The following is a 14,532-nucleotide window of genomic DNA, read 5'->3' as shown; positions in this document are numbered from 1 at the left end:
GATTTTATTTATTACTTTATTTTTATATATTGATTTGTATATAATATTGTTAGCGAATAAAAAAAATATCAATTTTTTGTCAAATAATCTTTTAATTGTTATATTATATTTTGAAATATGCACAACTTTGTGCGTAATTCATACAATGTAGATACAGTTAGTATACATGCACGTGAACAAAAAATCGCCACGTATGAAAAATAATTAAGTAATAACACTATAAAATATAATATATTTTTAAGTTTGAAGAAATCGCAAGGTAGGTAAAGATTTTACGGATTGTACTTATAATTATAATTAAGGTCCGAAAGCTGTTGAAAATCTGTCAAACCGTAACGTATAATTGATACAATTTTGTAATAAAAACGAGAAAAACGTGTAATTTTTGTTTTCGCTTTAACGCCGATGTGTGTGTCGATCGTGACCACACCAGGTCAAAAGGGTCTGCACGGCTGGACACACATACACATGCCGGCGAAAGGACTTAATACTTAATATGTACTTCTACATTGACTACATACAACTGGCAACGAGGCGCGTGCCTGAAAAAATACTAAGTTGTGTTTCGCTTGTACTTATAACATTTTTTGTCAAATACTCTAAAATTCATAACAACGCAGTATATGATGCATACAGAAGATAACAAAAGCATAACCATACATTCTCACATAGGATGATGACACAGGTCACCATATTTGAGTTTCCAAAAGAAAATTGTTTAATAATAACTAGATTCGTTGTTACACCAAAACCAACCAATTCACCTGTAGTTCTTTTACAAGAATAATAAGAATAATTATTTCATGTAATACTTTTTTTGTAAGACTCCTCCTTCCCTCCAATGTGAATAGTAATGGAGGAATTTAAAACAACGTTAAGGACATAAAGGGAACACATATTTAAAGCGAAGCGATCATATTTTCATCTGATAAAGCTAGCGAAACTTATCCCGTAAAACGTGACAAGACGGTCTTTGTGGTGATTAGGGTGACCTTTTGACTATTAATAAGGGATGAACGTAGTTCAAGTAATCTAATGCCATTATCGTTACAATTCGAATGACTGCCAGTATGACATGAATTGCGATTAATTTTAAGTGTTGGCTAACCAAACGCTCGTGTATTGAACATTTCAGAGTACCTTCTTATAATAATTTCCGAGAGTACATATACATACATGCAAGATGCACACAGATTCAAAATCTGACCATAATTAAAATTATCAAATAAAATACTATTGTAATAATTTAATTGCAAAATATGTTTTTTTAAGTTAACATGATTGTTTTTATTATTTCCGCGTTACAAATTAAATCAGTTCCGGTGTTTGATTTGGTAGCGCTATGAATTTTATCGTGACTAATTCTCTCTCAAAAAAAAGTGACGATGCCGAATTGTCTCAAAAAAAAAAAATGAATTATACGGTTTAAATGAAGATTCTCAAATAAATCATCTGGGATAACCCCGCTAGTATAGTTGGATTACGGGGTACCATGGACGTTTTTTATTCGCTTTCATTTTGAAATGATAAATATACTTGGATTACAAAATCCATAAGTACTTGAAGAGTTCAAGAGAAAAAAGTGACAACTGATAAAACTGAAAAATTAATTCAGAAAAAATTAAACTAACAAAAAAATCATTATTTTTTATAACGTCTTAGAAGATATAATATTATAACTTTATATTTTTATAAAAGTATAGCACAACGAATATATAAAAAAATAACATTATTATTATACTAACACTTTTTAACCAAAAAGTACGTTTTTCCAAAACGATTGGTACAATAAAAAAAAATGTACATTTTAAGGTCTCCAATATTAATTAGACTTGATATATTTTGATCAGTTTGTTTTGTAACACCTCTTTATACCTACTATGCCATATATTTATAATAAAAACAATTAAAATATTAAATTGGATTTAGAGCAAAAACACAGTATGTCATATAACGTGTCAGTTTTAAGGATTCGACGTAATGGTTTTTCATTAAACCGAAAGTATTCCTACATAATTAATCTTAAGAAAACCGTTTAATTTTCTTTTGTAAACCGTTGACACTTGCAAAACAGGGTAGACATTCTTAAGACATATTGTAAAACACAGAAGTCAGTGTTTGTTTTATTGTTTTAACTTTTCTAACGTGTTTTAAAGTTTAAGAATATGTTTATTATTGTTCAACATTAAAAAAAAACGCGAAATATATTCACAAAAGTGATATGGAAAGAGCTCACATTCTATTTCATCATTTTTTATTATGACAAGTGCAAAATCATTGAGGGATAAACGAAAAGGTTGAGAATAAAGTCCGTTGTGCCATAAGTTTGGGAACATTTGAAATGTGAAAGAGTGACGGAAGGGGAGAGAGTACCAAAATCAGGTAGGTATGGCATGTTGTTAAAATGAAAGAAATGTATTTACGTCAAGCATCAGTTCATAGAAAGGGTCTGATTCCCATTCACCCTGTTCAATATAGTTGATTGATCATAGTTTTATGGCGGATGCAAAAAAAAATATCTTGGGGTAGAATATAATAGAAAAAAAAATGTTACCATGAAACTCAGTGGAAACGGTCAGTTATATATTTTTTCTGCTAGATAATTTTATGAAATGAGTAGTTTCTTGATATCGTTTTTTAGACCATTTTGACATATTTTGCTACCCATTATTACAGTATGAATTATGTATTTAATGATATTCCACAGTGAGTCGCGATGGAAATTTTATGTTAAAGAATCGTTGTGAAAACAAAACAAGCTCACATTCAAGCTAAAATGCCTACACTACAACGTTTATTCTAATAAAACGAAACACAATAGCTTTCCACGCGACGTTTTTAAGTTCGGAAATAGGAAACGCTACTCTTAGAATAAATCCATTTTAAAATTAAATTACCGTGTCAGAACAAAAGCGGTTGTAAGCTTCTTTACAATGCAAATGCAGTCGTGCCATGTCTGTAATAGCGACAACATCCACCGTTCGGCATATTGCTTTCTTCTGTTGTTCTACAACTACTCATCTCAAAACTGGATTTTTTATCTTCGCTAAATACACGAGGTCAATATTCCTCTTTAAATTATAATACAGTTTTACCATTGTGAGAATAATACAATTTGTTAAACGTTACTGTCATCGTCTTTTATTTCAGGCGACACTGTACATTTCCTAAACCGGTAAATGTGTGAAATCAGTTTCGGCAGCAATGAATAATTTGTAATAATCATTGACTGTAGCTTCTGGTTATTTTGTGGACATACTAGTAAACGTACTAACTCTAACTTTCCTAATAATATTACATTCAATCCTAAAAAAGGCACAAACATTACAACTAATCGATACGAACCAATCTCAATTCCTGTCGAAAACGAACCTATGTCTACCGACGTACCACAACATCAAGTAAACAGTAACACGAACATTTTCTATATGATCTCCTATTCATAATAAGTCTGATATTAAGTATACTATTTTTTGTAATAAACTAAAACAAATTATTAATGAAACTGGCTTTGAATGCAAAAGCTTCACGAATGTTCTAAAATTAAACACGTTCAGTCCAGCGTCCTATCGAGCTGTAATTCAATTTCTCAAAGACAACAAAGATTCATTTAACCTGTCATAATCATCACCTGTTATCACCATCGATCGCAGTCGACTCTCGTTAAATTAGAGTGAACAACGTAACGGTGTTTCGGCTGTACGACTTCCACCTCATGTCAATTATTGTCATTGTCATTATTATATAACCTTATTGTTATAAAAAAATACTTATTGTTAAAAAAAACATATTGTAAATACTCATAAATAAACGTCAATTAATAAATCAAATTTGGAAGGCATGTCTGTAGTAGCAGGCTTGATTTCTTTTGTTAGTAAAAATATGGTCAAATAAAAAAACAATTGTACCGAGTCGAATTTTGATCAAGGCCTGAAAATTGTAATTAAACTTAAATAGTTCCATGTACTACATTGAATTAGTGTCAAGATTTTACTGTAATCCCAACACGAATATCGAATATCATTACAAAAATGTTCGGTTTGAGATAAGAAAAATAATTAACTTACGTTTATCAGCTGGAACTTTTCTTCAGTAAGTCTGCAAAATAAATAAGACAATTAATTACTAATGTAATTTACAACAATACAAATTAAATCCAACGTTTAGTATAAGCGTACGCCTTTATTATTCAAGTCATATACATGTAACTAAATACAGAAGCAAGGATAAATAATTATAAACTCGGAACAATTATAACATCTCGGCGGAACTCAATTATGAGCAACTAAACGGATTAAAACAATTATAACCGTTCACTATTCTAAGGAAGTATAGCATTGCATTTAAAACTTTGTTAACACATTCTCCATTATTATACGCTTTACGAGAGTCGATATCATCTTAAATATTTATAATAAGTAGAGCACTTTAATGGAAATGCCCCTCGAGTGGACTTAAAATAAGAATTCAAATCCACTGCTGTTTTATACAAAATATGTAGATAATACTACAGCTTGTATAGTGTCATCATTTTATACAAGGAATGAGTTGTAAAGAACACGAAATATAATAATGTTGCTTAAGCTGAGAACAAAGGGAAGACAAATATTTTACCTTAATTTTTATTGGCCTACGCTAAACCATTATATCCCCAGTATACCCAATAAAACAAACCCGGTTGATTTATCAAAATAATTATCGATATAGTTAATTAACATTGTTGATTTCACAGTATCCCAAACCCATTTGGATGCATGATGTATTATGTATTTTTTTTTTATATTATATAACTTACATAAAAAATACAAATATTATTAGGTAGTTCATAAAAAGAATTAGCTAAATAAATCAATGTTTTACACAGTATGCTCACACTACCAGTACAGGTCGATTTCACCTACTCGTCTGCTTCAATGGAAAAAAAACCACACCGATCGTATTTTACAAGTCAAACGCGTATGATATATGTTACCAATTTCTATTAGTTTCTGTTACCACATTGAAAAAACAAAACAAGCAGAAAATCAAATAGCTGCGGTGAGCGAGCATCGTCGTCTCGTTGAATTATTAAAAACCCATATCGATTTCTATAACGTCAACATGATAATATTGACTTACAATTTGCAAATAACCTAATTTCATTTCATTTTACGCACGATAAGGTACGATAACGTTATTAAAATTATTTTATTCTATTGTTCGAGATCGAAAAAAATAAGACCAAACTATAAATAATTATAATCTCGTTTCAGAAATCGATTCGTGTCCGTGTGGATTTGACCGCTGCCTTCCGCCGTTTAATTGGACACATCCTCATTGTTCCGTCGATTGGCCTACAAAACTATATTAAATATATACACCCGGCAAAATTCCAAAATTTAAATAATAGTTAATTTTCGTTAATTCCCACTGTCGGCTCAGTGATTTTCTTATTACAATGTATAATTCGTTATTATTAACTTTAAGGCTGTTTAATAGAGTTAACGAAAAGGGACTCTTGTACGGAATGTAATTAACGCGCCTATCGCATTCCTAAGAAGAGACGACGCGACCAGACCGAAATCCTTTGACCAGAAGGTAAAAAATAAAATTAATAAACGTCCACAAAGTCTAAGATAATCTCGTAAATCATTGCAACCCGTAATTTAGTACTCTGTAATTGGACTTAGTAACCCGACTTCCAGATAACAGCAGTAATACTGTTGTACATTGTTTACTGTTAAAACCTGAATGAAGGTCTAATCGGTTTAAAACAGATTTTTGATAAAAAAATCGCCTAAATCTTCTATAGTCACGTATTAACATGACAAGGGAAATCCATAATGATGTTAACAACAACAACACAATTGTTTAGCTGTTTTTATAAATCAATATTTTTCAGAAGATGAAGTTTTCTGAGGTAATGAACACTTAAAATCTCAGTAATAGAACATCAAATTTTACACTAATTTTGTAAGATTTATCTAACTTTTCCCTGAACATTGAAACGGTACTGATTTGCTCAAAAAAACAATTAACGTTCAACAAGTTCGCTTAGCCTACCTGATAATTAATTCAAGTCACCCATATTATATACATATACTCTATACGGGTCAAAAGTCAACACATATTGTTTTATTCATATAAAAACAGCTTAAGTAGATTTTAATAGCGCGTGTAGTCATTAAGCGTGTTGTATACTGTAGTTTCAATGGGTACTTTTACTTTGATCAATGATTAAGACATTGTTGGCACTATCTGGCCAAACATTAGTTGCGTAAGCTTTATTAAGCGAAACCATTTAAACGAATATACAGCCTCGGCCGACTGTGCATAAACCACTGTATGTAGACGGGTCTTCTGACAGCACAGTTCACAACTATAGATCCGAACAAAGTATCTAATTACAGTACCAATTGTAATATATTGTGTATGAATAAAACGCGGGAGTGCGTTTGCGACGTTTTTAGCTTTCCGAATAGACACGTTTATCCTTCGAGTTAATTAACGAACCGCGTACTTATACTATCCAAGTATAGGAACCCGCAATGAGATTTTTACTGAACGATGACATTGCACAAAATTCGTTTGCCCGCCGGCATAGGTATTGGTCGGATGTGTGACGTGACGCGAGAAAAATCCCACAGCTAGGACTCGCGTTTCCGCATTGGGCTTTTTGACCGAGCAAATTTTCTACCGCACTAGTCATCCACTAGTAGTCAACTAATAAATTCATAAAATGCCCCTAATAAATATCGTTTACACTTTTACATCATTCATTATTTCTAATTAAATTTTAAAAACGTCACCGGACATACTGTATGCTGTATTTTGATTTATTTAAATTAACTATACGCATGCACTGGAGATGCGTTCACATGTTTTGTGAACAATTTTACTTTAACTGTAAAGTCTGTCAAACTTTAAACCCCATGAAATACTTTTTTTTTATTAATTTTTTTTTTTGATATATATAAACACTAATACCAATTTTGTAATCGTCATTAAATAGGTAATGAGTATTTTGAATATTTAAAAATACGTTTAGCAAACACTGTTTAAAAATGAAATCCGCATTAATATCCAAAGCAAAGGAAACGTAATTTGCTAATAAGACGTGCAAAAGGTTTCACTATTGTTTGATTCGATGGAATAACGTGCTGATCTCGCATATGCCAACATCTAGTGACATTTACCAATAGTCATAATACTATATAATGAATAAATGCGGGAGCATGACTAAAGACAAAATAAAAGCACATAAAAGCTAGACTATGAGATGCAGTACAAACAAAAACACACTATACGCGCTTTATTTATTTAAAAAACAAAACGTTATGATTATAATATGACTTTGATTTTTCAATTAATAATCTTCAACGTCCGGTCAGAACAATACAAATCTGTCCTTTTTTATTTAAAGAATCTAATTCATTCGTTAATAGCGGTACGATGAATACTCTTGAGTTTATAATGCGAATCAAAGTGTCTCTAGATGGTTAATCAAATAAAATGATTTTACTGATGAATTGCACTCAGCCTAAACCGGACGTCAGCCTCCAGGCAAACGCCATTATTGTTGCGTACAATGTCTGTATAAAATGCAGACCATTCTATGCATTAAATAGCACTACTCGATAAGGGAAAAGGGCTGTCTATGTTTAACTTACCTACAACAGTAAATCACTGCTCTGTATACAATATTCCCGGAATTACCATTACTTCGTCTATAGTATAAAGTAAACTAAATTCAAGGCAAATCACATTTCGAAAGACTTTTCACGGGACTTTAATTTATGTATCTAAACAATAGCGCGTACGGAGAAATAAGGAATAGTGATAGGCTGTAAGAGATTCGGAACGCAGACATAATTTTCAAGTAAAAACGCAAAATAATAGTATCTGACACATCGTACAATATTGTTTTCCGGTCGGATTCATAGTTATTTTAACGTTACATCACATTTAATATTACTTATAATAATTTATTTTGTGACACTTTGAAACGCATTTAATAGGTATCATGTCGGTAGACACGAACTAAAAAGTGAAATTTAACAGCGGTTTCCCTATTATTGTTAACATTGCCGGTAATTAAAAATCTGGGATTCATAACGAAATTCTCACGAAACAAATACATAACAATTAATTTATCGCCAAATCGAAAATCATCGATCAAAATATAGTTACATCACGTTTAAGCTAAAACTATCGAGGAAGTACAAGAGACTGAATGATTATTATACGACAATAGTATATTACTATACTTTGTTCATTTACTAAATTTAAAAATCGCTAAATTTCGTAGCAATAATAGTTTAAAAAAGTAAAATAATGTTTACACCCTTCTTTACGATCCAAATGTTTCTTGTTTTTATAATAGTTATACATTTTTTTTCAAAAGACAAATTATTATTTTCTGAAAATAACCTTAAAGTTAATCCATAAACTCGAGTTAATTTTAACAAAAAAGTATTTAATTAAATTTAAAAGTTAAAATAAACTATACTTTTAGTAACCTGTAACCTAACCGTCTGATATTATCTAAAAGCAATTTAACGATATCTTCGCCAGACCATACACACACAAACTTAATATTATATCTCATCAATACACATAGAACTTTTAATATAATAATAAATACATACACACTCAGACAGAAGTGATTTTAAACTTTAATATTATACAAGTAATCCAATGAACGTAATTGCAGTTCTGTAGTTTTTCTTTTTGTTAATGTTTGTTTATGTTATTTTGCAATATTGTAAAATAACAAAGCATTTATCTATTTTTCGTATTTTCGAGAGCTCTATACATTTTTTAAACTCGAATAGTAACCTACATATTTAATTAACTTTATAAACTGAAAATAATTTGGTGAAAATGTTGACTAGTCGATAACCAGTTTTGAATATTAACTTTTAAATTTCTTAAAGTCAACAATTTAGAACGGAAAATGGAGTGCAATCGAGTAATGCAAGAAAAAAAATTGAATATTGTAAATAAATATTCAAAATCAAAAAACTACAAATAATTGTAATTAATTTCAGAAAAAAATAGTGTTCTACGTTTTACGTATTATATTTACGTACACTCATAAGTACAACCCGATTTTAAAAGTAACCAAATTTTCAATAAAGGCCCGACACAGTACATTTTTTTTTTATTATGCATTACCCAATAAAACCTATAATTTTTAGTCTTTCGTTTTTTATTAAATAAAATTAATTTCAAACCGCTCAAATTCAATACTAAGAATGTATATACAATCAATCTGAAATTATATACAAATCGTTTAACTACACATCATTTCTACTCACTATAGGTACTAGGTAGGTGTTATTATTTTTGTTCCAATTCACTTGAAACTCATAAAGTGTAACGTGTTAGTAGGTACTGATATTTAACGAAGCCCGTCGAGCATGAAATAATGTTTAGTCTCTATAGATCAGATACGTTCAATTCAATTATTTCTATTCACAAGTTGAGTGCAATCGTTACTTCAATCGGTAGCGTTGTCGCGAAAGTCGCTTTAAATGTTGAACGCGTACCCTCCTATCTATATGGTGTATTATGATTATCATTAGCATTGTACAAAACGATGACAATACGATTTTACATGTAACGATATAAATTAATTATAATCATCATCCAGCAGCGGCTTTGGAGCCTTCTGTTTTGCGATAGATGGGTTCGCCGACAAAAGCAACGCGATTAATTGGATTCGTTGCTATTATAGTAGGTATAATACCTATAGTAAGTAATGTATTATACATTTGCCGACTGACTTGACGGCTAACCCTTATAACTCTTTTTTTTTTTACACATATATATCCGCTTTCAACCACCAGACGCACAAGTCGGCTAATCGACAAAACGAAATCTATCTCTATATAACTAACAGCCTCCATATTATGTATATGTTAAAGAATGAAACTGTTCTTTTTTTATCAATAGTCGTCCGGGTTCGTTAGAATCGCATTGTCGACGGTCGCGTATAGCAAATATAATAATATATATTATAATATTATAATAATAACATCTCTCGGCACTGTAGATACGACTGCGCCGTGGGAGGGGTGCAAAGATTTGATTTTAATTCACCGGTCAAAACTCAAAAGAACCGCTGGCAAAAGGTCACTTGGCTAATGGTGTCTGAGAAAGACGGACGTGGAGATAGTAGGTGAATATAATAATAGTATAATAAAGTGTACAATGTCTATATACAAGAGACTATAAAAAAAAACTCGTTCTTTTAATGTGTGCGTTACGATGTGATCAATTTTGAGTCTGACTGGTTTGGCCGCGGCTCACACACACACAAAACCGAGACGTGCCATTTGGCTTAACAATGTTTTCTTCTTTCCGACCTAACTTCGTTTCCTATTACTGCATGTCCCCCACGTAGAAAAGTTTAAACCATAATTCCACCACGCCACGTGTAATTTGTTAAACACATTACTTATAGGTATATAAATAGACGGTGTTTATGTTGTAAGTACCGACTACCGTATTATCATATATTGTTCGATGGAAAAGCGGCCACAAGTGAACATCTTAACAGTATGCTTGTAAATAAAAGTGAACAACCGTTAATGAAATCTGAAAACCGCGATACGTGTCGTGGAACAGATAAAAAACAATTAAGAACAAAGCGTTTGTACATAAAATGATTGAATAATAACATTTATACAACATTCAATCTTGTAAATATATATATATATATATATTAAATAATAATACTAGTATAGATTATCGATAATTATCGCTTAATTAACATACCTGTCAAGTGCAAATAAAAATAAAATTAATTAAAATGTTTAAATTATATAATTTGCCCTTTTCTAGCTAAAAAAAATATTACATTAGACGATTTACGTAACTTAAACAATTTAAAAAGTAAATATAAATTAATCACGTCGTAGGGAAACTAAATTGTTTTTTTTTCATTCTACCTTTTTTTAAATGTTTTCCGTGCTTTGTACCAGTCTTTTTTTTAATTACTTTATCCTATTACCATAACGAATATGTGTAACTCAGTTTGAAAACAAAAGTGATATTATAATGACGCTTACGCGCAAATACGGAGAGCTACTCGACTGTCACAGGGTTTCAACATAATTGTATATTGCTATAATAATTAAATCAAATAAATGAGCTATTTTGTTTTTTGCACGATTTTCATGAAAAAAACATTACAATATTACGTTTATTAATGCCATATAAATGCACGAAAACCCCAGGAAAAAAAATGTAAACAAAAAAATTATTATTATTCCACTAACCGAAAACTCGACGGGTGTTTTATTTTTTTTTTTTTGTTCCATACACATGTCAAGTAAACATTTAAGTCGCGGAACTTGGGTTCAGAAAAAATATTCATATTTTGTACAGTTATACATGCTAATTCAAACCTAACATAATTCCATAAAATTGTTTCAATTCTTAACGTATTAAAAAAGCACGGTAAAATGTATAGCCTAAATGACGAAAAAATTAATTTGATAAAAAAAACCTTTAAGATCTCCAAGCCCGCGAAAAGTAATAATAGTATACATAATCAATTATATACAATATTAAATTAATCGACCAAACAGTATAATTTTGAGGATTGGGGAGTTTTGTATTCAAATACCTCAGTAGAACTATTGATAGTAGAGCTCTCAATACAAGTAAAGTAAGATAAGATCTGGATGAACGACATATTTTCTTAGATGGGTTTATTGAAAAATAAACAAATAAAAAGTATCTTACCCTACCTAGCGAATTCCTACTATTTCTACATTTTATGTACTTATGTTGTTACAAGACTCGTGGCGTCCATGTAAATAAAACACAATAAAAGTTTAAATTGTTTAGCAATAAAACAAAATAATATTACAATGGAGTGAATTTTAGGTATAAGCAACCATTTCTTAATCGCGCGAACGTTCGATAAGACGCGTATAGTTTATTTTTGCTGAACAACTAATTAAAACTTTTCCGGTATTATTATTTTTTACATTAACGGATTACAATAGACAATGGATCGTGGGAGGTACATACTAAATTGTACACTCGATTGCCCACGTGGCCAGAACTGCAGTGAGTAGTGACGACCGATGATAATAATACACGGAGAAAGTCAATAATATACAGGAAAAAAACACTACCGTTGTTTACCCTTATTTGGCCATTATTGCATATAGTGGTCCACGATAATAATATTAATACACATAATATATTTTATTTTTACAATTTACAAACACAATAAACGTAAAAGTAACGTAAACCGCATTAACACATAGCTGCAATGACGTAAAACCAGATTACAATAGACAGAAAAACTGCACTGCCGAGATGAAGGCATTGTATCAGTTCTCTAGACGGTATTCGAGTTAAACGTGTCCCACAGATATGATCGACGATTTCGATCATTTAACCCACAGACATTATACAATTAATCAATGATCTCGTACCGAACAAAGTAACAATACCTTTCCAAACAGAAGATGTTTTATATAAATCAATGACACGATAATGAAATATATTGTGACAAAATATAATAAAAAAGAAGGCAGCACAGTGGGGCAAGGGCATAGTGAGAACGAGGAGGTCACAGTTCTTCAAGATTTATTATATAATCTACTCTGACTGAATTATTATAAAACTAACTTCGATGCAAAATAATTGTAGATGTTATTATAAAATATAAAAATAATTATATAGAAATATACAATGAACATGTTTAAAATAGTTTTAGTTGATATTTTGGGGTTTTCTAAAAAAAAAAAAAATGTAACTTTAAATTTTTTCAAAGAATATTATTTTTAAAAAAATCGTTATTTTATTAATTTTTCTCGAGATATTTTTTTTTAAGTAACTTAAACACAACATCTAAAAAGTTAATAAATAATATTAAACTTAATAATTCATATCATGTAAGCAGTACCTACGCGAACAAAGGATTTTAAGATACGTGGAAGGTGAACAAAACGTCGAAAGTTTTAAGTAAAAACTCGATAATAATTAAATAATTTCCATTATTTTATTTAAAAAGGTTTGACGAGGAAAAAACATTTTGTGTGAGCACTACTTTAAAATATTCTACACAGCAATTCTATACAGAGTTTGAATTAACTTGTTCAGATCAATTTGTATACATCGCAGTACCCGGAAAACGGAGTTAAGAGAACAATTCGTTTAAACTCTTAAGTTTCAATTGCACTCCACGACACTAGGTAATTGTAATTAAGTGGGGTTCAATCGCGACTGAATAAATTTACATACACATTCGTACCTGTTAATTTAAAAATTGATTTTTAATTTCAGTCGGTATCTAAGCAGCTAAGATAATACCGAGTTGTTACGTTTGTTGAACGATTTGATTTTTTTATTCAAAAGACCTCACACAATTATTTGCGGTTGAATAGAAAGAAAACATATAAAGCGCGCACGTTCTGTTTCGCAAATACCGCCCGCCATCGTCGCTACATAATAGATAACAAGAACAAATGTGCCACGGTCGTCGTCTTAAGTCATATTATAGGCAGAGGATATCGAGGAAAACAATGGCCGTTCGGTGAAAGCATCTGAAGGGTATGAAACGAACCTTTTCCAACAAGAATTAATGTCGTTTACATCGTTTGGATGCGGTCGAATTGCGTGTAGCGTTTATGTGGTCGTCGGTCGTGACCGTTTTGGCTTCACCCTTTTGCGATATTCGTGTTCTTTTTTTTTTTCTTAGAGACATAAGAATTCAAATTAGATCACGCTGAACATACGAGAAGGGCAGACACGGTGGACGCTTATTATACAGATAAAGCACACCCGGTTAGGACATATTATAAATGATCATTTAACGCGTTAAACGTGATCAATTAGCGCTTTCGAGGATCGAGCTTGTAAGTTGTAAAACTAGTTATTTCCGCTTATAAAAAAAAAAAAAAAGATACGACCATATTTACAAACTCCAGTTACTGTCACCGAGAATAGAAAAAATATTAATATGTATTAGAAACCCCCCCCCTCCCCTTAAGTTAAGAATTTACATTTTTTTTTTTATAAGCACATAGGCCCAGGGGCTGTATTTTGTTGTTATTTCTCCCCTACAAATGGATTATCGTCTTTAGTTGAATTGGTCATTTCAAAAACGACATAAGTCACCGATTTTTCAAAAATTACTTTTTGTCAAATTTGATAATTATATACTTAGTTACGCATACTGTGAGAAAACTAAATTTGTCAGACTCATATTTAAAACAAATGTTGAGTACAAGAAATTAGAATCGCTGCAAAACTAGTTATAAAGTTTTTTGTAGCTAGTATAAAATTTCAAAGATATATTATTCATTACAGCGCATATTTAAGCATTTTTAATTGCTACGTATTCCTATCCTTATCAATAAGTAAGATCAGAACAGTTGCAACATGGTATTGTATAACAGCTAAGAAAATATACGATTAGTTTTGTTTTATCCACGCGATAATCTTAATTGTAAGTTAAATCCATGTCGGTTGTTCGAATATTCTCGGCCTTATGTTCAGATGATAATCACGACTTAAGACTAGGTG

General features: G+C 30.9%; 1 protein-coding gene across 1 annotated transcript in view; it reads right to left on the bottom strand.

Moving 5' to 3' along the window:
* LOC126841396 (leishmanolysin-like peptidase) overlaps positions 1 to 14,532 on the bottom strand; it is a 65,106-nt gene that overhangs the window by 24,412 nt on the left and 26,162 nt on the right. Inside the window, exon 3 of the mRNA XM_050577858.1 lies at positions 4,068 to 4,098. Coding sequence (XP_050433815.1) covers positions 4,068 to 4,098 — 31 coding nt within the window. The remainder of the gene's footprint in view (positions 1 to 4,067; positions 4,099 to 14,532) is intronic.

The sequence above is a fragment of the Adelges cooleyi genome, unplaced genomic scaffold, assembly GCF_023614345.1.
Source record: "Adelges cooleyi isolate 19-005CV unplaced genomic scaffold, UGA_ACOO_1.1 ACOO_flye_CR_arks_rails_tigmint_CR_PRNA_381, whole genome shotgun sequence".
In the NCBI taxonomy this organism is placed as follows: Eukaryota; Metazoa; Arthropoda; class Insecta; order Hemiptera; family Adelgidae; genus Adelges; species Adelges cooleyi.
This window is presented reverse-complemented; position numbering and strand designations above follow the sequence as displayed.